Source organism: Sorex fumeus, unplaced genomic scaffold, assembly GCF_029834395.1.
Source record: "Sorex fumeus unplaced genomic scaffold, SorFum_2.1 ptg000063l, whole genome shotgun sequence".
Taxonomy (NCBI): Eukaryota; Metazoa; Chordata; class Mammalia; order Eulipotyphla; family Soricidae; genus Sorex; species Sorex fumeus.
The window spans coordinates 70,590,286-70,612,781 of NW_026606120.1; the positions used below are offsets into that span (position 1 = coordinate 70,590,286).

Below are 22,496 nucleotides of genomic sequence, written 5' to 3' on the forward strand. Positions count from 1 at the left end.
TTCCTCCTTCCTTCCTCTCCACTCTTTCCCATCTTGTGTAAAATCAAAGGGGCCGAGGGTCTGGTTGTTCTCTGTACCCCCAGCACTTGGATTCGCCCCTTCTGCACACCAGCATTCAGTAGCTTTTTGAGGAACACATGAATGAAGCGTGGCCCACCCTTGGCTGACGGGTGGTGATGAGGGCCGAGGAGCCGTCAGCAGGGGCTGGGGGGCTTTCTGATGGGCAGGGGTGGGGCAGCTTAGACATAACTTGGGCGTTAGGGGTTAAGAGAAGGAGATGGTGGGAGGGATGCACATTGCAGGTGTGAGACCCCGGCTTAGTTTCTCGCCCATCCCCTTCCCCTGCAATGGAGTTAGGCTTGCCTGGGAGGACAGAGAGCTGTGAGTGGAGAGAGCCTGTGGAAGGGGGTAACGTGAGCCTGTGTGGCCATGTGGGTGGACATGGAGGCGACATGACTGCTGTGGTAATCTTTCACGAGGGTAACTGAGTTGCCAGGAGATGTTGCAGAGTAGAGAGGGGGCTAAAGACCTCAGGTAGTAGATACCCCCAGATGCCAGGGCCTTTCACAGCCTTCCAAGCTCGGGGGCACTCCTTCTACCCCAAACACATCTCTGCAGAAAGAAGGCATCCGTGGGGTTGGACGGGCTGCTTGGACCACAGGGCAGAAGGGGTGCTCAGAGGACCTTTAGGGCTCAGAGGGGGTGATCAGAGGACTCAAGGGTTAGACAGGGTACTCGGAAGGACACAGCCCACTGTGACATCCTCCCTGCCTCTCGCCACCCATGGTGAGCCCGACCCTCCCTTCTCCAGCCCTGCTCACCTCTCCAGGGGCGGGCGTGGTGGCACTTAGCTCTCTAGCACGGGTGGGGCTGGTGGAGCTCCGGGATGCGTGTTTGGTGTTTGTGTGTTGGCTGGGGCATTGCCGAGGGGCAGTGAGGGTGGGGCTTCACAGAGTCTGCAGCCCCTTTCCTGAGGCTCGGCTGCCAGCACCTTCTTCCGCAGAGAGTGGGCATTTGTGAGGAGAGCAGCTGCTTGCTTTCCACCCCTGTTGGAGCTGCATCACCCTAGGCCCTGGGGACATCTCCCTTTTCCCCGAGGAGGGAGCCGGAGGATACCCCTCTCTGGGCCGTCTCCCTGGGGTGCCAAGCCGCCAAGCCGGGCCATGAGGGCCGTTATCTCCTGGTGTCACAGAGGGGAGAAGATCTGCCCGCCAGTCCCAAGCCCTTCAGACCCTCCCCCTGCAGCTGCAGCTGTCTCGCAGGCCCGTCCATCTGTCCATCCGCTCCCACAGCCCCATGCAGGCTGCCCCACCCCGCTGTCCTTGACAGCTGTTGGGAGCGAGCTGGGGGGGGGGGGGGCGGTCCCTGCCTGCTGCCTCTGTGTGCAGCAGCCCCGGGGGGAGCCTCAGCCCCGCTGGAAGAGCTGTTTCTCAGGCCCTCGTGGCTTTGGCTGTGTGTGCAAGGGAGGAGAGGGACGGGTTCCCCGAATGAGTTACCTCTCCGGCCTTTCTGGGAAACGCTGTAAGGATGGGGGTCCTGGGGATGGATCTTGTTCTTTTCTGCATGGTGCTATGAGCCAGCCGTTCCCTCTACTGGGGGAGGGGTCAGAATGGGGGTCTCCCGTGTCCCCACGCAGCAGGGAAGGGAGGATGGCAGAGGAGTATGGGGGCTCCTGAGGGCAGAGATGCAGCCAGGAGGTGTCAGGGACTAGGGCTACTTAGAAGGCCACCCCCCCTTTCTGAAAGGGCCGCCCTGGGTGTCAGGAGGGGCTCTGGGCCCCTCAGCATTTACACTGCAGGTAAAGTTCGCCCACCAGCGTAGCTGAGGCACTTAAGGCCAAGGGGTGGGGGTAGTGGGATCCTCTGTGGCTATCTTCCTGTCACCCCCATGGACGGCCCTTAGTGGAGGCATGGCTAGTAACTTGCTCTCCTTGGGCTCCCAGCAAGCCCGGGCTAAAGCAGGCACAACTGCCGTGGTCTCCCGGTACTTGTCACCCCCCCGGGGAGCCCATGGGAAATGGAAGCCGTGATCCATGTGGAAGAGTAGAAGGGAGCACAGCACAGATTGGCCTCCTGGGCTCAGGAGAAAGTTCTTGAGGGTGTGTCTGGTGCAGAGGCCACGCACGAGGTGAGGAAGCCAGATGAAGTAAAAGAGGCGTCCAAGTTCAGGAGGCCAGCAGGAGAGCAGCTCGCTAGGCCCCCAGCTCCGCACAGGAAGTGTGCGTGCACCTCCCCGAGCTGCCAGGCGCCCCCAGCTCACCGCGTCTCTCCCTGCAGACGCCCCTGTCCTGGCAAGAGCTGGAAGGTGAACGGCCCAGCTCCTGCACGCACAAGCGCTCGGCGTCCTGGGGCAGCACGGACCACCGGAAAGAGGTAACTGTGCCGTGGGCCTCCTGCCTCTTGTCCACTCCAGCTCTGCCGAAGCGACTTTTTCAGGCGCGAGGCTGTCTCCTGGCCTCTTCCCAGAGAAATGCTCCTTCCACCTGCAGAGCAGGGGCCCTCAGCCTACCTGCCCCCTGGATGAGGGGAACAGCTTCTGCTTAGCAGCAAGGAGAGACTGGGAAACACTTGTACTGGGGAATGACGGCTGGTGGGAAATGCAGTTTGGAATGTTGGGGTAAAGGCACACCGTGTACCCCCAGAGACTGGGGGCCACGGCCTGCATGCACAACAATAGCAAGTCTTAGACCTTATCCTGGGCACAGGGCGTGGGTTGGATAACCACAGGCAGCTGAGCACTCTGCATCCCACAATTCAGTGTGCACATATTTATTTGGGGGGGAGCACACCTAACAGTGCTGAGGCTTACCCCTGGCTCTGCGCTGCCCCCCTCCCCAAACCCCATCAGGAGTGATTCCAGGTGCAGAGGTAGGAATGAGCCCTTAGCACCACGGGATGTTGCCCCGAAACCCCAAACAAAATAATATAAATAAAATGAGGGCAGTCCTTTCAGTCCTCCTGGCAGCAGGGTCTTTGAGAGTAGCCGGAAGCGTGCCTGGGGACCTGGCTTTGACCTCCCCTCTCCCACATCTAGGGGCAGAGCAGTACCCAGTGCCTTTGGAACCTGCAGAAGATTAAATAGTTTCCTTTTTTTTTTTATTTTTGGGTCACACCCAGCAATGCACAGGGGTCACTCCTGGCTCTGCACTCAGGAATTACCCCTGGTGATGCTCAGGGGACCATATGGGATGCTGGGAATCAAACCTGGGTCGACCACGTGCAAGGCAAACGCCCTACCTGCTGTGCTATGATCCAGCCCCTGAAATAGTATTTTTGTGGAGTTTTTTGTTTTTAACTGGGGTGCCGCTGATCACACAGTTGATCAGAAAAGCAAATAATCATGTCCAAGAGGCCCCCTGCTGCCCCAGCGAGCTCCGGCCAGGGTGTTTAACAGGAGGATGAACTCCCAGCTCCCGCATGCATTTTCACGGGGGTCAGGGAACCCTCTGTGGGGCCAGAGAGGGGCGTCGGCTGGACCTCACTGGCCTGCTGTCCCTGCTCTGGACTCCCAGATCACCAAGCTGAAGCAGCAGTTGCAGAGGACCAAGCTGAGCCGCGGCGGGAAGGAGAAGGAGCGGGGCTCCCCACTGCGGGGGACTCTCAGGGTATGTGTTCTCCCGGGGCCCCCTATGGTGGGGTTTTCCGGCCCTGAGCCCCCTACCCCTTGGTAGACCCTGGGGCGTGGGGGTGGGGGCCTAGTGCACACGTGGCCCTTCAGAGGCCACTCTGTGGGGTTGCTCGCCTCCACCCACACTGCGGGGCACAATGGCTTCCCCAGGAACCCACTGAAGGCCCCTTCCCCCCCCCCAGCTCACTGGTCTCTGCCTGGGGACAGACCCTAGGGCCCCTGGAGTGGTGAGGGTTCGGGCAGGTGGCGCCTGGCCTCCTGTGAGCTTCCCTCGCCCCCTCTTCAGGCTTCCCCTCCCAGCTTCCCCTCAGGGCCCCCCAGCCTGCGCCTCAGCCCCTGCCTGCACCGGAGCCTGGAGGGCCTCAACCAGGAGCTGGAGGAGATGTTCGTGAAGGAGCAGGGCGAGGAGGAGCTGCTGCGGGTGAGCAGGGGACTGTCTCGGGCCCCCTCCCAGCCTGTGGGAGGAGCACCAGTGTGTCCAGCAGGCTTAGAGCCGCAGAGCTGGGGGCCGAGGGGAGTGGGGAAGGAGGAGCAGGGAATGAAGAGGGAGGTGCCCAGTGGTGTGGCAGAGGCTGGCAGTGGGGGATGTCCAGCAGGTGGGGAGGGGCTGGCCAAGGAAGGGGTGCCAGCTGGAGGGGGCGGGGGCTGACGGGGGAGGTGGTGGTGCCCAGCGGGGCGGGGGTCCAGAGTACCTGAGAGCCTCATCTCCCACCCCTACTAGTCTGTGTCCAGGTCCCTTCCCTCCAGTCTCCTCGCAGCCCACTTTCCTGTCCACTCGATTCCCTTGCAATCCCTTCCCCTGCCCTGCTGGTAGGTAGACCCCATTCCTTAGGAGTGGTGCCGGGGATCCAGCTCAGGGCCTCTCGAGTACAGGGCCAGAGCTCTGCCACCGAGCCCCTCCATGCCTGCAGGCATGGTTCATACAACATGTTCAGTCAGGGAATGGCAGTTGGGCACATCCTGCGTCATCCCAAAGGGAATACTCCTCCGTTTAGGACTTACTTGCTAGGTATTCTATTTCTGTGCCACACCCAGGGGTGCTCAGGGGTTCCTCCTGTCTCTGCACTCAAGAGATCAGTCCTGGCAGAGCTGAAAGGACCCTTACGGGGTGCTGGGTATTGACCCTGGGTCAGCCACAAGGCAGACACCCTACCTGCTGGACTGTCACTCTGGCCCCATGGCTAGAACTTCACATCTGTGGGATTTTATCCCACGGTTTGGTGATCTGTGGGTAGAAAGAAGTGCTGTGGCATGTTAAGGGGGCATCACATGATGGCAACCTGTGTGTGGGCCCCGCTGTGGCTTCCAAGTGTCCCAGGGTTTTGCTGACTTGTCCCCCGACCGCTCCCCACCCTGTGCCATTCATCTTTGTGTCCCAGAGCCTGACACACAGATGGTCCCTGTCCTCGGGAGGCTTCCAGCCCCATGGGGCTGACAGATTGATGAAACCAGACGATAAACATGTCACCATTGGCGGGGCTGCGAAGAGAGGAGGAGGAAGTGCTATGGGAGAGGTGGGCGGGGTTTCCCAGGTCGGCCAGGCCAGGTGGGGAGGCAGGGACTTGAGGAAATGCTGTCCTGCTGTGGCTGCATTTAGGGAGAGCGGCCAGGACACGAAGTCCCCGAGCCAGGTCTCTGCAGCTCTCATGCCCACTTTTCTTTGCAGATCCTTGAAGTTCCTGATGGGCACCGCGCCCCCGCACCCCCCCAGAGTGGCAGCTGCGATCAACCCCTGCTCCTGCGGGAACCTGGCATCTTTGCCAGCTCACCCTCCGTGCCCCTGGCATCTCCGCAGCCTTGTGGCCAGGCCAGCCAGGAGGACTCCCGTGGGGCGGTCCCCCACGACAAAGGTAAGCACTGGAGGCCGTGGCAACCTGGTGCACCTGGGCCAACTGAACCCCGGCTGCCTCCAGTCCACTGCAGCACCAGCCTTTTCCCTTCAAACCAGCCAGCAGGCCCTGCCCCCCTCCTCATCCTCGTTTCTGTGGTGACCAGGGCCACATGCTTGCACACTTGGTTGGACACCAGGATTCCAAGTGGCAGAGCTCCTGGGATCATACACGGGTATGGGGGTGGCACTGGGGGCGAGTGCGGCCTCACCGCCTTCACACTGACCAGGGAGGTGCTCGCCCGCTGAGCTGCCCCCTGGCTCCCAGCTTTTTAGGAGTTATCTTCATTCTGCACAAGATCAGTGATCTTTAGCCACCAGTCCACAGTGCAGGGCTGGTCCTCGGGTGTCAGAAGGCCGGAAACACTGCTCTGTCACCCGTAATAATGGCCCCTGTGGCCCCTGGTGTTGACTCTGACTTAGAGTTTACTGAGTCTCTGTCGGCCCTCTGCCCTGTCTACCGTCACTGTAGTCCAAGAAGTACCGCCCCAACACACACACACACACACACACACACACACACACACACACACAGAGTTTTGGTCCAAGCTAAGCTGAGACCTGACAGTCTCAGTGTGGGTGTCTGTCCAGGCCAGCTGTCACACGCCCAGTTCCTGGGCAGATGGGAGAGACAGTGGGTCGCACACTGACCTGGATGAGAAGCTGAGCTCCTCTCCCTTCTCTGCGTGCATGGGCCAGTCCCCCAGAGGGAAACGATCCTCCCATTTGCACAGCAGCCCGGTAGGGTGGCCCGGCCCAGGACCTGCTCCCACAGGGCACAGAGGTAAATAGAGTAAAAATGTGAGATAAATAGAGATAAAGTCAATATTAGCCACGCAGGCCAAGGACATTCTCTGCATGGAGAGTGAGAGGAATTTTATCCCACAAGTGGGGTTGAGTAAAGATTGCTTCTCGGGGGTGGTGAGTGCTCTTCCTGGAAGAAGGGCTGGATTTCATGGCTGTGGGAAGGAAGAAGCTGTGGTATGTGGGCCGGCTGGGTGGTGCAGCCTTGGGAGGAGGCAGAGAGGCAGAAGATACGGTCCCTTTAAGCCTGGGGCAGAAGTTTCCAGCTACGCCAACCTCCTGGGACTAGAGAATGGTGCCCAGGACCCAGCTTTCCCAACAGCTCCACTCTTAATTTTTTCGGCCTGTCTAAAAGCATATGGAATTTTATTTTTTGTGAGCTGCCTCATAGATTGTTTTTTTCCTGTGGTAGTGGTGGTTATTTGGGCCTACACTGGGCAGTGCTCACAGATCACTCCTGGCAGGGCTCAGGGGACCAGATGGGGTGCCAGGTCAGCTGCATGCAAGGCTAGATTTCCTTTTAAGGCCCGCTCTAAACACACCACCTGGCTTAGCATAACTGCTGCCACCCGCCTCTCTGCATGGTGCCCCCTCACACCCGGGCCTAGGCCCTGGAGGGTGGGACCTCCCTTCCGCTCCTAACCCGCCTTGCTCTGTTGGCAGCCTTCTCTCCAGGCCAGCCTGCCTTCCTGGAAGATGGCAGCCCGTCTCCAGTCCTTGCCTCCGCCGCCTCCCCCAGGCCCAACCATAGCTACGTCTTCAAACGGGAGCCGCCCGAAGGCTGTGAGAGAGTGCGCGTGTTTGAAGAGGCCACGTGAGTGCTGCCCGGGGACAGGGGAGGGAGGGTGGGAGCTCGGGGTCGCCCCCGCACCCACTCCCACGGACCCTTCTCCAGCTCCAGACTCGCTCTGGTCCTTGAGGTGTTGTCAGCATTAGATTATTGGTATTAGAGTTTTTCCATGATCAAGCTTGTTGACATTACCTACTCTGAGCCCTTAAATCTTTGCTTATCATTATCTCCATAGAAACCTGCTCTCTGCCCACATGCCAGCCACAAGCGCAGCAGGAGCTGGAAAGGAACGAGATCTGAAACCTAAACCCTTTGTTTCTTCTGGTTTTTTTTTCCCCTCCCTGGGGAAAGGTGTGAGAATTTGCTAGACTATATTCAGAAAGAGAAAAGGCACATCCCAGTAGCTCTCTTCAGGCGGAGATTTAGAAGTGTCTCATCCCTACTGGCAGGGTGGGGGGAGCTTCAAAGCCTTCCACTTGCTTCTGAGTCAGGCTCACCCCTGTGTTTCCATGCCATGAAATCCCCAGTCAGACTTTTCCAGTCCTTGCATGCAATGAATATTCCCGAACTAGACCAGACAGTTCACAAGTCCGTCTTACATTGATCCTCTCCACTTCCCCACCTCCCCCCACAATCCCAGCTCATTAGCAGAGAGAATTCAGAGCTGTCCTGCCCCAGTGACCCCTCAGCAGGCCCCAAGCTCTCCCTCCACTGCCCCTGTCAGTGGGTCATCAGCCAGTGGAGCCACACTGCAAGCCGTGTTCTCAGCAGCAGTCAGGAAGTTTAGTCCCAGAGTGTGCGTGGAGATTCAGCTAAGGAAAGGCTGGGGCCTGGCACAGCTGCCTTTGCATCTCAAATGGGGGGAGCCTGGTAGTCACAGAGGGACATACAGAAGCCACCAGAGCAGGAGCAATGGAAAGCCCATGTACGGTTGCCTGGTAACCCTTCATGAATCCTGGTCTTAGGGCCTAGAGTGATAGTACAGCAGGTAGGGCACTTGCCTTGCTCATGGCCAACCTGGATTCAGTCCCCGGCAACCCATATGATCTCTTGAGCCTGCCAGGAGTAAGCCCTGAGTTTTCAGGTGTGTGCCTGTCAGAGATGCAGGATTCCCTCTCTGGACCACACTTCATCCTTCCCTTTGGGAGGAGGAAGGGCACCTTACGTGCAAGGTCAACCTTCAAGCTTGCTCCTTTCAGCAAGGCTTTCGAAAATCACACTCCTGAAATATGTTTACGAATCAGATTCTTGAGGTCACTTGATTTCAGTCAGGGACAGTTTTGTCCCCGAGGGGACACAGCAGTGTCAGGAGATATCATGGCAGCTTGAGGTAGGGCAGTGCTGCATGGGTCTAGCTAGTGGGCCGAGACCTAGCAGATGCCAGAACAGCCGACACAGCCAGAATGATCCAGACCCAGAGGCCAGTGGAGCAGAGGCTGAGACATGCTGCTGTAACTATTATTTGTCCTTTTGGGGCTTACCTGGTGATGCTCGGGGACCAGGTGGTGCCAGGGTTCAAACCCGAAGCTCCCATAGAAGATCATGAGCTCTAGCCCTGTGAGCTGTCTTCTCGGCCCAGATATCTTAGTCTATGAAAAGTCTTAGAAAGTCACTTAGCCTGGCTCTCTGCTTTTGGGGCCAGTGGTCTGCCTCGAAAACTCTGTGGCCAGAGAGATGGTTCGACCAGTAGGGCACCTGCTTTGCACATGGCCGATCTGGGTTTGATCCCTGGCACTTCATATGGCCCCCCCAACACTGGCCAGGGGTGACCCATGAGCACAGAGCCAGGAGTAAGCCCTGAGCACCATCAGGTGTCACCCCAAAACAAAAAAAATAGATTACAGTAAGACCTCTCAAATTAAAAGCTCCCTCAGCCCCATGTAGAGTCACATGACCAGGGAGTTGTCCTTCCTGTGTCCATGCCAGGCTTATGCTTCTCCAGCATGGAGAGTTCAGAGGCCCTAAAGACGGTCGGACAGAGCCTGTTGTTTGCGGATCAAGTGGCCACACTCAGCACAGAGACCCACCTGCTCCCCTGCCCGGCCTGCGCGTCACTGCTCAGTGTCTCACGGGGATGTCCTTTCTCTCTCTCTCTGTGTACGCTTGTGTGTCCGGTGCGTCTCTCCGTCCTCCAGGTCCCCAGGGCCCGACCTGGCCTTCCTCTCTTCCTGTCCTGACAAGAACAAAGTCCATTTCAACCCGACCGGCTCGGCCTTCTGCCCCGTCAGCTTGATGAAGCCCCTCTTCCCCAGCATGGGCTTCATCTTCCGTAACTGCCCCTCCAGCCCCGGGTCCCCGCTGCCCCCTACCAGCCCCCGGCCCCCACCTCGGAAGGATCCAGAGGCCTCAAAGGCCTCCTCCTCGCTGCCGTTTGAGCCATGGCAGCTCCCCCCGCCGGCAGAAGAACCTGTGCTGTTCCAGAGCTCCTTGATGGTCTGAAGGACCCCCGCGTTTCCATGGAGACCAGTGCCTTGGTGGCAGGCTCCTCCCTGTCCCCTGAGCTGGGGGATGAAGGAGCCCTTCCCTCTCGGCCTTCGAGCACTTTCATTTATTGTGTCAAAGCCCCGGGTCCTCATCCTGTTGGACACGGGCCCCTGGGAATGGAAGGGGTCCCGCCTTCCCTGCTAGCAGCTAGGCAGCTCACAAGTCCCACCTGTGTTCTCCACACCTTCCTCACTTGGTGGAAAGTCCCAGTGGGGGTCCATTTGGGAGTGCAGCCAGCTGCTGAGTGAAGGAGAGGGGTGCCCTCCTCCAAGGCTGCAGAACCCCCATCCCTCCATCCCCCCACCTCATCCCTCCCTCTAACTGGAGGAGCTGACCAAAGTAGCCCTCAGGGGCCCCACACTTGACCAATCCAGCTGCTGGCAGAGGGGGCAACCAAGCGCTTTCCCAAGTGGCATTTTCATCTCGCTTTCACCCTGACTAAGATTGTCTTAAGCAGCCGCCAGCCTGCCCAGCCCCAGGTGGGTAATGGGGGAGAGGGAGAGCTGGCATTGCTCGGGGTGGCCAGTGGTGACTGTCCACCCTCCACCTGCCCCAGGACTGGGTGGGATTAGAAAAGGCCTATTTTTCTGGTATTGATGTAGAAACTCTATTTTCTCCCAAAGACACTATTTTTGCAGCTGTTTGAAGTTTGTATATTTTCCGTATTGCAGAGCTACCCGAAACTGAAGAAGAATGTTAATGTTCAAGTTTTCTTATCCTGTGTTTAGAGTTTTTTTTTTTCAGATCTTGGTGTTAAATAAACTAAATAAATAAGTATTCCCAGAAGCTTGAGCGTCTTCTGTTCACTGGGGGAGGAGGGAGCAGGCTGGAGGCTGAGAGCATGGTGGGATCCATTGGTCCTGGTCTTCAAGAGCACTTTCTTACCAGAGTTGTGAGGATGTGGGTGCTGGGAGGTGGACATGGGGCTCTGTCCTCAGACTTTGTCTCCTGTAGACAGAGAAGCAATGGCGGGGGGTGGGGTCCTGAAGGAGGGTAAAGGAAGTATCTTGTGTTCTTGAGTCCAGGGGTGGGGGTGGGGGGGAAGAAGCTGCCTGAGGAGTGGATTTCAGAGAGGGATTCAGAGTTCCCATGGGAAATGGTGTAGTGTGATGGCTGCCTCTTGTCCCAGCAAGAGGAGCAAGACCAGAGAGGAGCATTTATGTTGGATCACTTGTGGAGGGATTTTTTTTTTTTTTTTTGCTTTTTGGGTCACACCCAGCGATGCTCAGGGGTTACTCCTGGCTCATGCACTTAGGAATTACTCCTGGTGGTGCTCAGGGGACCATATGGGATGCTGGGAATCGAACCCGGGTCGACTGCGTGCAAGGCAGACGCCCTACCCGCTGTACTATCGCTCTAGCCCCTTGTGGAGTTTTTAAAAAAATATTTTTGGAGACCTAGTAAGCCCTCTGGATTGTCTTTCCATATCTTCGAACCCACAGCAGTTTTACAGTTACTGACCCTGTAAGAAGTTGTAGGCTTTGTGAGGGGAATGGGAACAACCACAAGAAAGCTCTGAGCGGCTCTGCAAGACATGCCCACTGCAGCTGTAGGGAAACTGACTAGTCCAGTAGCAGCCAGTGACACTTGGATGCTCCTAAAAGCTTGACCCTTGGCCTGACAACCGAGCACCAGATATACCTTGGGGAGTGTTTTCTGTCAAACATCACTGAAGCATCATAGCACAGGGAGAGGAAATGTGGGGTCTTCTGCTCTGCTGATGGGGGAAGGGCAGGAGAATTGATTACTTTTTCCCAAAAGCCACCACCCACAGGAGAGATTGGCGAGATGGCTCAAACTGCTGAAAAAGTGTTCTAGGCTTTGCTTGTTAAAGCCCCCAGCTTCATCCTGACCACTGTGCCAAGAGTAGCCCTGAACAATCTCAAGTGTGGCCCCCAAAACGAGAGATGGGGCTGGAGAAATGGCACAGTGGGTAGCACGTTTGCCTTGCACGCGGCTGACCGGGGTTCGATTCCCAGCATCCCATATGGTCCCCTGAGCACAGCCAGAGGTGATTCCCGAGTGCAGAGCCAGGAGTAACCCCTGTGCATCGCCGGGTGTGACCAAAAAAAGCAAAAACCAAACAAACAAAACAAGAGAGATGAACTGGGCTGGGAAGGGGAACTCCAAACATTTGGACCCAATCATTTGAATCCAGTGCCAATGCTTAGGATTTGATTCCTATTCTATTCACTTGTGGTCACATGAAATCTTGGAAGTCCCAGCTGGGCTTCCAGCTGGATGCCTCCCTGGCCTGCCTGGTGCCAGGTGCCATGGGATCACCAATTCACTGATGTGTGAATGTGTGGGGATCCCTCCCAGTAACAAAAAGTGACAGGGTGTGTATGTGTGTGTTCAGACCCTGTTTTCTCTCTGTGCCCTCCCTCTGAAAGATGTTTGGCCTGTCCCCAAGGCCTTAGTGAGTCAGGCCGGGAACGCTGGGTGTGGTGCTGCCCGAGTTTCCTTCCTTTGCCTAAGACTGTGCCAAAGGAGCTGGAAGAAGAGATGAGCCTTGACCCAGAGAGTGGGGTGTGCCGGTTCTGGGGCTGTAGTGAGATTTGGGGTGACTCTTCCTTTCAGGAGGGGTGGAAAGAGTTGCAGGGCAGCGGAAGGGTTTGTTCTACAGGGCAACCCAACTGTACGACCAAAAGAAAATGCACTTTGCGGCGTGTCGACTTCCACATCCAGGGCGTGAGGAAATAAGATCAGAGCTGAGGAAGAGCGGGGCTAGGCTTCGATTTGCGTTGCAGCTGATAAAGCGCGCTCATAAACCTCAGCACGTGGGCTCGGCGGCCAAGCCTGGAGGTGAAACGGTGGTTACCATTAATTTTCTATGTCCAGTGGACAACAGACTGGGGAAACGACCCGCTGGATCTCGGGCGACAGGAATAGGCGACTCTACCTTCCAATGAGCTGGGACAAGAGCCGCTACCGTGTGGCCCTAGGAAGCTGGGTGACTTGCCCTACGAGCATGAGCATGCCCTGGGTGACATGCCCGTCCCACAAGCCCGGCCCGGGCAGCTCTTCTGATAGAGGCGGCTCGAGTCGTTGACGCTAGACGGCAGCTAGGGGGCGCTGAGGCCCCATTCTGATTTGGGCTTGGGGCTGGGTAGGCAGCCTAGAGGGCTGAAGCTAGTGCCTGGCTGCTGCGAGAAGTCCGGGTTCGATCACCGGCAATCCCCGAAGCGACCCCCTAGCACCAAGCTGAGAGTGGCCCCTGACCACCGCCAGGTGTGGCCCCGAGATTTAAAAAAAAAAAGTATTTTTAATTCCGTTTCCGACGTTAGGACCCAGCTGGAAACTGACCGCCTACCGGGAAAGGTGATTTGATTCGCTCAGCCGGCCGCACCTCCTCCCGCACGCCCACAAGCCGGCCCTCGCCCACGGCAGCCAATCGGGAACCTCCACATCCCTGAACGTCATCACCCCGCGCCAGCGTGTCTCCTAGGCCATCCCGTCGGGAGCGGGGTTGAGGGTGCCCTGGGGATTGCCTGATCGGAAAATCTCCAGGGCCAGTCGTCAGCGACGGGGCATCCGGCTCTCGTGGCCACCAGGGAACAAAACCCAGCGCCTAAGACTGGTCTCTTTCCTTGCCCACGGTTCCTGCGTCCGGAGGCGTTTCCTCCCCAGCGGGCCCTGAGCTGGCAGTGATGTGTGAAGCCGCGGGGTCCTGCTGCGCGGCGGTCGCAGGCAGCTCCTATGAGGCCCGTGTCGCCGGTCGGCGATGTCCGGCTGGAGCTGTCGCCGCCGCCGCCGCCGCCGCTGTCGGCTGTGAGCGGGTCTCCGGTCGCATCGTCCGGGCGTCTCATGGCCGCTAGCAACGCTCTGGTCCCCGACAGGCTGCGCCTGCCGCTCTGCTTCTTCGGTGTCTTCGTCTGCTACTTCTACTATGGGATCCTGCAGGAAAAGATGTGAGCGGGGACCCCGGGGCGGGACCGCGAGCATCCCCCAACCCCCCGCTCTTTCGTCCCCTCGTCCCAGCCGCAGACCTTGTCGTGGGTCTCCCGCCCCCCGATTCGGTGGTCCCGGTTGCTCTCCCTGCATCCCGACCCCTCTGCGGGCGAGGCCTGTTGCCCCTCAATTTCCCAAGTGCGAGAGTTGGCCTCTTGAGTACTCTGCATCTTGGCTCGGTTTGGTTTGGTTTGGTTTGGTTTGGTTTGGTTTGGTTTTCCCCGTTGACTCTCGGGACCTGGCTGCCACAAGCCGCCGTCTTCATGACCAGTGCTGACTCCTCTTTGCGGCTCCTAGAGGCTTGCCGGTAGCTGACACCCCCTCCCCTCCCCTGGACGTTGCATCCGTACCCCGAATCCCCTCTTTCTCCGACGGGTATTTATTTTCCCCGGGCTAGGGACGTCTAGTTTCTTGAACTAATGAAATTGGCCTCCTTTGTAATTAAGCCCAGTGATCCTTAACCAGCCTTTTCCTGCATCCTGAGAGGTAGAACGATTCATCAAACTTCTCAGTGACTGAATGAATATATTATGTGCCACTGGGGGAAAGTTACTAATTCCCCACCCCTCCTTTTTTTTTATGCATTTTATTCATAGAACAAGAGGAAAATATGGGGAGGGAGCCAAGCAGGAGAAGTTCACTTTTGCCTTAACTTTGGTCTTCATCCAATGTGTGATCAATGCTGTATTTGCCAAGATCTGTGAGTATTTGAACAGTAACAGGTTGTGCACCCCTGACGGTCTTAACTCTCCACACCTCCCCCCACAGTGGGTTTTCTCTCCTTTTCCCCTGGATGTTAGTTAGCAACAGGGCTAACTGGCTCTTGAACTGAATGCGCGCCCCCCTCCCCCACCCCGCACTCTTTATGTATTAGGTTTGGGTGGGATTGGGTGTTGAATAATGAAGAGAGTTCCCAGCCTGAGAGAACAGACAGAGCTTGTGCCTCTGGTCCTGTTTCACAGGCAGCTTCCTCTTCTGTGTCTTTGACTTCTGCTCAGTGCTTCATCCTGGGCTCACCAGGTTTTGCCAGGTTCTTTCCACCCACCCACCCTTTTTTTTTTTTTCTGCCCTTCCACCAGTGATCCAGTTGTTTGACACTGCCAGGGTGGATCGCACGCGGAGCTGGCTCTATGCTGCCTGTTCTGTCTCCTATCTGGGTGCCATGGTCTCCAGCAACTCAGCACTGCAGTTTGTCAACTACCCAACTCAGGTGACAGCTCGGGGCAGGAGGGGGAGGGGGATGGCCACAGGGGCCTGTGACGGAAAGAGGAGAGTGTGTGAGAGAGATTCCAAGTGTGAAGAGCCAGCGATCCAAGGGTTTGGGTGAGGGTTTGGCGGTGATGGGGCCGCAGCTGTTTCCCTGGGTCCTCTCAGTGTAGCACCTTGCCTCGCACATTGCAGATGATGCTTGAATTGCTTGCCGAATTTCATTTCAGGTCCTTGGTAAATCCTGCAAGCCAATCCCAGGTAAGCAGTGGGAGAGGGCTGCATCATCCTTCCTCACTCCTGTGGCAGGCGCTCTCCTCCTCTGCAGCAGTGCACTGGCCTCCGTGCCGGTCTCTTTCTCACCCCGAGCCCTTCCTGCAGCTGTGGATGGGGAGCGTCTGGCGCTGCTGGCTGCGAGCGGGATGGAGGCCCATCAGGCCTGCTTCATGCGCTCCGTCTCTCTGCCCCCCAGTGTTTCTGTGTTTTCATAAGATCCTCCAAATCCCTTTTTTTTTTTTTGCTTTGGGTTATTTTCTTGTGTGTTTTCATTTGTTTGTTGTGGGTTCCAGGGACTGAATCCCAGGGCCACAGGCCTGTGAAGCATGCTTACCCTGGCCCCTAAACCCATCTTTGGTGACCAAAATCTTTGATTTGTTTCCTAACGATCTTACTCTTTCGCTTCCCTTTGTCCCCACTCTTGCCCTGTTCCTTCCTCGACCTTTCACCTTTGTTCCCTCCCTCTCCTGGCCCGGTACTCTTTGTCCAAGTTCATTGCTCAATTGCCTCTATCTAGGTGCTAGTCTCACACCCTCTTTCAGATATGTTTTTCTTCCGTGAGCCCTTTCTTGGCTCCCCTGAGGAGAGTGGGGGCTCGTTGGCACCACTGGGGGCCTGAGGTTTCCCCTTGTTCCCCTGTAGTCATGCTCCTTGGAGTGACCCTCTTGAAGAAGAAGTACCCAATGGCCAAGTACATGTGTGTGTTGCTCATCGTGGCTGGAGTGGCTCTTTTCATGTACAAGCCCAAGAAAGTAGCTGGGATGGAGGAACACGCCATTGGCTATGGAGAGCTGCTCCTGGTACGTGAGCTTGGCGCAGCACTTTTCCAGAACCTTCTCCAGGGCACGTCCCCACCGAGACCGGCAGGGCTAGCTTTGTATCTTTGAATTTGGGATGCTCCTTGTCCCTGTTTTTTTTTTTTTTTTTTTTTTTTTTTTTTGTCTCTTACTCCATGCCCCAGGACTCTGCAAAGTCCATAGTGGAAATTTGTAGCTGCAGCTTAGCTGTCTTCTGGTGAAGGGCTGACTCTGCATCTGGGTCTAAAAACTGGGAAGGGATCCCCCCAGAGCCCTAAGAGCAATGAGGGCAAGCCTGAAGCTAGTTGGAGCACTTGAGCTGGCATAGCTGCCTCTTACTGGGGATGAGCTGTCCCCAGTAGCTCCCGTAGACCCTGACCTTTCTAACAGTGACCTCATCCAATAGATAGTATTTCCATTTGGCAGATAAAGAAACTGAGTCCAAGATACTCAGTCCCTTAGCCAGGTGACCAGTCTGACCATGAAGTGGCAGAACTCATAGCTGACTTTGCCCGGGTCCAGCCAGACAGTGTGACCAGAGTCCAGTCTGAGCGCTCCACGCCAGGAGGCTCATGTGTTGGGACTAAATTTCTTCCCTAGAAGGATCTTTCATGTTTTGTTTGGGGGCAGAAGTGAGTGTGCCAGGGATTGAACCCAGGTCATCCCTCAGTGCTCTGCCTCTGAGTCATATCTCTAGCCCCTGTGTCTTCAGTGTGGGACTCCGTGGCTCTCCTGAACCTATTCTGTCTGCCTGTCCCTTGGAGTGGTGACTTTGTATTGGAAGGGCAGGCTTCCTGCAGAGGCAGTGGTGTGTGTGGGGGTGAGGTGGGGGTTGCTGAGCTAGCATCCCCACTGTCCCCACCGCCAAAACACAACCTTTGGTTCCAAGTAGTGTCTAAAGGAAAAGCAGACTCAAAAAGACAAGGGGCTCCCAACTCTTGGCCTGGGGAGGCGCCCTGTCACCTTCCCACTATAGGTCACCCCCTGTCGTTCCCAGCTTCTCTCTCTGACTCTGGATGGACTGACCGGCGTTTCCCAGGACCACATGCGGGCACATTACCAAACTGGTTCCAACCACATGATGCTGAACATCAACCTTTGGTCGACGTTGCTGCTGGGTGCTGGTAAGAAGCAATTCTGCTTTCTTTCCATGAGGACACATTTCTCCCCTGAGGACACATAGCCCTCATTCACTTGTTCCATGGCTCAGATGCCAGCTGCTAACTTGACCCAAGCTACAGGTGCTCAGGGGCCGCTCGTGGCTCGGCACACATCAGACCAAGTGGTGCCAGGGATTGAACCTGGACCTGCTGCATACAGAGCATGCTCACAGCCTGTTGAGCTCCTCCTGACCAAGGCTGCTATGTGGCCAGACTCCCAGGGGCTCTCCTTGCTACTCAGGAGTGGCCTGTTGAAAAAGACACTGGGTGGGGTATTGCAGGAGGACACACAGTTCTAGACCCAGGACACACACAAGACCCCAGGGCTCTATGGGGTCTTGCCCTTTTAGGGAGATGCAACATTGGTAGGTGGTGAGAGTGAGTTCATTCACTGAAAGTCACTGGAACCGTCCGTGGATCTGCGTCCGTATGTATTCTCTGTGCAGCACAGTGGGGCTAATAGAGGAGATGGAGAGAACTGCAGGCCACGGGGCTGACTTGACTTGGGGGATAGGATCGGTGTCTCCATCACCTCTCAGGCCTCTGCTGTCAATCACTTTGGCAGAAGCAACTCATTCACTTTCAGGTTTTTCTTGGAAAAGTCTTCAGTTAGTTTCCCTGATCCAGAAATGTGAGAATGCCTGATGGAATCATAGAACTGCTCTCCTTCCCCTCACACATGCCATGGAGACGCTCCATCCCTGCTACTGTCCATAGTGGTTCTCCATCCCCATCATAGTTCATAGAGGTTCTCCGTCTCTACCACAGGCTATACAGATTCTCCATCCCGCCACAGTCCATGGAGGTTTTCCATCTCTACCATAGATCATACCGATTGTCCATCCCGCCACAGTCCACAGTGGTTCTCCATCTCTACCATAGACCATGCAGACTCTCCATCCCCCTACAGTCCATGGAGATTCTCCATCACCACAGATCATAGAGGTTCTTCATTGCTCCACCACCACCATAAAGACTTTCCATCCACCCACCCAGACTAAAGACACTCTTCACCCCCAACACACACAGACCATAGAGTCTCTCCATCCCCCCACAAACCATAGAGACTATCTCCCCAGATCTCAGAGACTCTAGCCTCCCTCACAGACCACAGAGACTATCCCCTGACCCCACACCCAGACCATAAAGATTCTCCATCCCTCATAGACCATAGATGCTCTCTGCCAAGACCACAGTCTCCCAGAACATAGAGGCTTTCCAGTCCCCCCTCTCCTCACAGTCTCCTATGTTCAACCATCACTTGGCGTGGGCCCATAGGATACCCCATTAATCTTTGGCCATTTCCTCCTAGGAATCCTCTTCACTGGGGAGTTCTGGGAGTTCTTGAGCTTCGCTGAAAGGTACCCTTCCATCATCTACAACATCCTGCTCTTTGGCCTGACCAGCGCCCTGGGACAGGTGAGCCCCTCAGGAAGGGATGGCTCGTCCCGAGGAGAGACAGGGTAACTGTGAAGAGGGGGGTGGCCGGCTCCTCCCCATCATCCTGCTACAGACCTCAGGCCTGGGGCAGGTCTCAGGCGCTCACTGACCCCTTCTTTCTGTCTCTAGAGTTTCATCTTCATGACTGTTGTGTATTTCGGCCCCCTGACCTGCTCCATCATCACCACCACACGGAAGTTCTTCACCATTCTGGCCTCTGTGATCCTTTTTGCCAACCCCATCAGCTCCATGCAGTGGGTGGGCACCGTGCTTGTGTTTCTGGGTGAGTACCCCAATCGTGGTGTCCCTGGGACAGTGACAGATATTACTAGCTATGTTCCCCCTGAAAATTGACTTGTATGTTTATGAAATTTGCTGGTTATCTTGGAGAGAAGAAAGTTTATGAAAGAAGGAGACCTCACCTTCTCAATGATCATTTGTGCCTACAATTCCTCTCAGCATCTGGGCTCCCCTCAGACTTGGGCTGGAAGGGTCGAGAGAACACCCAACAAGTTTGACCCTTGCGTTTCTTTCAGGCTTGATGTGTTTTTATATCCATGCATATGTGGGAGTACTTTTATTTATTTTAATAGAGGCACCATGAATTACTAAATTACTCATGACTGAGTTTCAGACATACAGTGTTTTAACACCAGTGTCCACTTTCCTCTACCAACATCCTCAGTTTCCCTCACCCTCCAGCCGGCCTCTATGGCAGGTATCTTGTTATGTTTTGTAGGCACTGTGGTTTACAGTACTATCACTGATACGGTGTCATGCATATCACTGACCACTCCCAGCACTGTATGGGGGGGCTTGGGGGGAGAGAGAGAGAGAGAGAGAAGTGTCATGCATATCACTTTACCACCTTCCAGGATTGTATGGAAGTATCTCTCGTGTGTGTGTATGTGTGTGTGTGTGTGTGTACACACGGTGTCATCACTTTACCACCTTCCAGTTCTGTATGGGAGTATCTCGCGTGCGTGCGTGCGTGTGTGTGTGTGTGTGTGTACATGGTGTCATCACTTTACCACCTTCCAGTTCTGTATGGGAATATCTCGCGTGCGTGTGTGTGTGTGTGTGTGTGTGTGTGTGTGTGTGTGTGTGTGTGTACGGTGTCATGCATATCACTTTATCACCTTCCAGCACTGTATGGGTATGGGAGTATCTCGTGTGTGTGTGTGTGTGTGTGTGTGTGATTGTATTGAATTTCATTTTTTCATTTTTACCCCACTCTGTAGTTAGGAAGGTCTATAAACCCAATGTTTGAAGAATCATTTTAGCTAAAGCTCATCTTAAGAATCTTGACTGAACTCCCTTTACCCAGCAGACTTTGTTATATTTCATTCCCGTCGCCAGTCAAGCTAAAGCCATTTCTCCCTTTCCGTAGGTCTCGGTCTTGATGCCAAGTTTGGGAAAGGATCCAAGAAGACATCCCACTAGGAAGAGTCTGAGACTACCTCCACTCCAAGGATATTTAAGTTATTATCTCGAACAGTTACATCTCTGGGGGGAAATGGACACACTCGGAATAATGGACTGGGTTCCAGTCTTTTTCTTTTTTCTTTTTTCTTTTTTTTAAAGGAAGCACGATTACATATTCTAAAACAACAACAGAAAACAAGATATTTGGATTTTACAAGCCAGAGTTGGCGGTTTTTGTTCTAGATGACCCCAGAACACATCCTAGAGCAGAGAAAGAGGAGGCCACACTGGTGCACACTGGTCCCTCATCGGGGGGACTCGGCCTGGCCGAGCAGCTGAATTCCCAAGAGCCCCAGCAGTGCGGCGGGAAAGTCAGACCAGAGAGCCGCACATGTGCTCGCTGTTCGTACTGAGGGTAGGAGTATGCCAGGGCAGGCTGGCTGTTCAGTCTAGAGAGGGGTACAGCTGCTGCTTTTCAGGGTTGGGGGGGTCCAGAGGGATAGAGCAGGGTTAAGACACTTGCCTTTCAGGGGCTGGAGCAATAGCACAGCGGGTAGGGCATTTGCGTTGCACACAGCCGACCCAGGTTCGATTCCCAGCATCCCATATGTTCCCCCAAATGCCAGGAGTAATTTCTGATTGCAGAGCCAAGAGTAACCCCTGTGCATTGCCAGGTGTGACCCAAAAAGAAAAAAGAAAAAAAAGACACTTGCCTTTCAGGTAATCCACGTGTTTTTTTTTTTTTTCCCATTTTGGTTTTTTGGGAGGGTGGGGTGGAGGGGAATGTATTTAGGGCCACACCCAGGCCTTACTCCTGGCTCTGTGTTCAGGGATCACTTTTGGCGGGCTCAAAGGACCATATGGGTTACAGGGATAGAACCCGAGTCAGCCACATGCAAGGCAAATGCCCTCCCTGCTGTGCTGTTGCTCTGGCCTGTAGGCGACAGGTTTTCATCCCTGTGACCACTTATGCTTCCCCGAGGCATTACTGGGAGTGATCCCTACATCATCTACAACATCCTGCTCTTTGGCCTGACCAGCGCCCTGGGACATGAATTAAGAAACACCCCTGAACACCACCGGGCATGGCCCAGTCCTTCTCCCCACCCCCTTGCCGCCCCCCCCGAACCCCTGCACTTCACCTCCCCCGACACACACACACACACACAAAATGGGTGGGTTAACAGTAAACATTTCCTACACATTCTCTCCTGAGAACCTTCTCTTGAGGTTGAGGTCAAATAATTCCCAGAGCCTCAGAGTTTTCTGGCTTCCCCCATTTTCCCTTCTGCCCCGGCGTTGGCCAGAGCTCGGTGGAGCGAGAGCCGTGAGCTGGCACGTGTGTGACAGCTCCGGAGAATTGAGGCCCTTTCTCCAGCTCCGCATCTGTCCTCCGCCCACCCCACCCCCTCGGGAGGCCGCATTAATCCCTCCTCAGCCCCTGCCCCTTCAGCTGCTCCAGTGTTGCAGTCCGCTGCCATCCTGGCTGTGGGAGGCTGTCCCCGTGCCAGCTTCTGCCTGTTGAAAGGGATGCTGGCGTCAGGCAGGGTGGCTGAGCCCTGGCACGGAGCGCGGTGGAGTGTTCAGGGCGGCAGGAGGGGGAGAAGGCGGAGCATGGCGCCGAGCCACCTGCCCGCTGCCGCCGCCCGCGCTGGAGTGCACCAGCCTCTGAGGACCCAACTTTACACATGAAAGTGCATCTCCACCAGCTGCAACTTGCGCTCCATCTGTTCCGCAGCCCCAGCCCCTCGGCTCTCCAGATGGGAGCCCAGCCTCCTTCCTGAGCAGCGGCCCGCTTCCCCTGGCCCAGCCTTTCAAGCCCTGCCTTTCGCGCTTGGCTCGCTCTCCAGGGGCGCTGTGTCGCTGTCACAGGGCCCCAAAAGCCCCCCGCCCCCCATCCTCCCCGCCTCATCTTGAACTCCTTGCAAGAAGAGATGTTTAAGTATGTTGGGCTGCTCTTCCTTCCTCCACCCCTTTCCCTGGGTTTTTTTTTCAGCCTGGACCTCACAGGAATTAGCTCCTTCTAATTCATCTGGGCTGATAGTTTCTCCCAGTGGCTTCTGTGAATCGATGACAGGTGGAGAGCTTGTTATTGGGGCCAGAGACCTTGCAGGAATCCTTAGCTGGCAATTTTAGCAAGACTTTTTTTTTTTTTTGTGAAGCAAGATAGTTTTTATATTGAAACTTAGATATGAGGAGAAGGAAAGAGGACGTGGATATTTAGGGGAGAACATGGGCTTCTCCAGAGTGGGAAAAGCAAGCTACTAGAGACCTGGAGACAGACGGGCAAGACAGTTCAAGAGAGAGCACAGACTAGAAGAACAAGCTAGTAAAACTTTTTCTGCCGCGTGTGGCCTGGCTCACTGTCCCGACATCTCAGCTCTCGGTACACCTGGTTCTGGTCACTCAGGGCAAGGCAACATGTCAGCTGCTCAGATAGCCTGTCAGCCTGGTTGCTGCAACAGGCTCTTAGGACAATCCCACCTTACCCACCGTGAGCCCGGAGCCCAATTCTGCCCTATTGTTGGCAGCCCCCACCCAGCCCTCCTTGCCGAGAGCTCCAAGTGAAACTTTCTTCTCTGGGCATCGTCCCATGAACACGCCAGGAACGCAGAGTGGAACCAGTGCCTCCCCTCCCGGGGCTCACA

At 55.8% G+C, this 22,496-nt stretch overlaps 2 protein-coding genes across 3 annotated transcripts in view; both read left to right on the forward strand.

The window, feature by feature from the left end:
• FAM117A (family with sequence similarity 117 member A) overlaps positions 1-10,379 on the forward strand; it is a 46,363-nt gene extending 35,984 nt beyond the window's left edge. For both annotated transcript variants that reach the window (XM_056127124.1, XM_056127125.1), the window contains 6 exons: positions 2,277-2,372; positions 3,512-3,604; positions 3,914-4,048; positions 5,294-5,477; positions 6,983-7,133; positions 9,245-10,379. In XM_056127124.1, the coding sequence (XP_055983099.1) occupies positions 2,277-2,372; positions 3,512-3,604; positions 3,914-4,048; positions 5,294-5,477; positions 6,983-7,133; positions 9,245-9,548 (963 nt within the window). In that variant the 3' untranslated portion in view covers positions 9,549-10,379. The remainder of the gene's footprint in view (positions 1-2,276; positions 2,373-3,511; positions 3,605-3,913; positions 4,049-5,293; positions 5,478-6,982; positions 7,134-9,244) is intronic.
• A 2,884-nt stretch (positions 10,380-13,263) lies between these two features.
• On the forward strand, positions 13,264-20,062 carry SLC35B1 (solute carrier family 35 member B1). Its single transcript, XM_056127297.1, has 9 exons — positions 13,264-13,504; positions 14,141-14,244; positions 14,624-14,754; positions 14,981-15,011; positions 15,669-15,826; positions 16,821-16,947; positions 18,296-18,402; positions 18,553-18,706; positions 19,814-20,062. The coding sequence occupies exons 1-9, from the start codon at positions 13,293-13,295 to the stop codon at positions 19,864-19,866; spliced, it is 1,077 nt and encodes a 358-aa protein (XP_055983272.1). The 5' UTR covers positions 13,264-13,292; the 3' UTR covers positions 19,867-20,062.
• Positions 20,063-22,496: the final 2,434 nt, after the last annotated feature.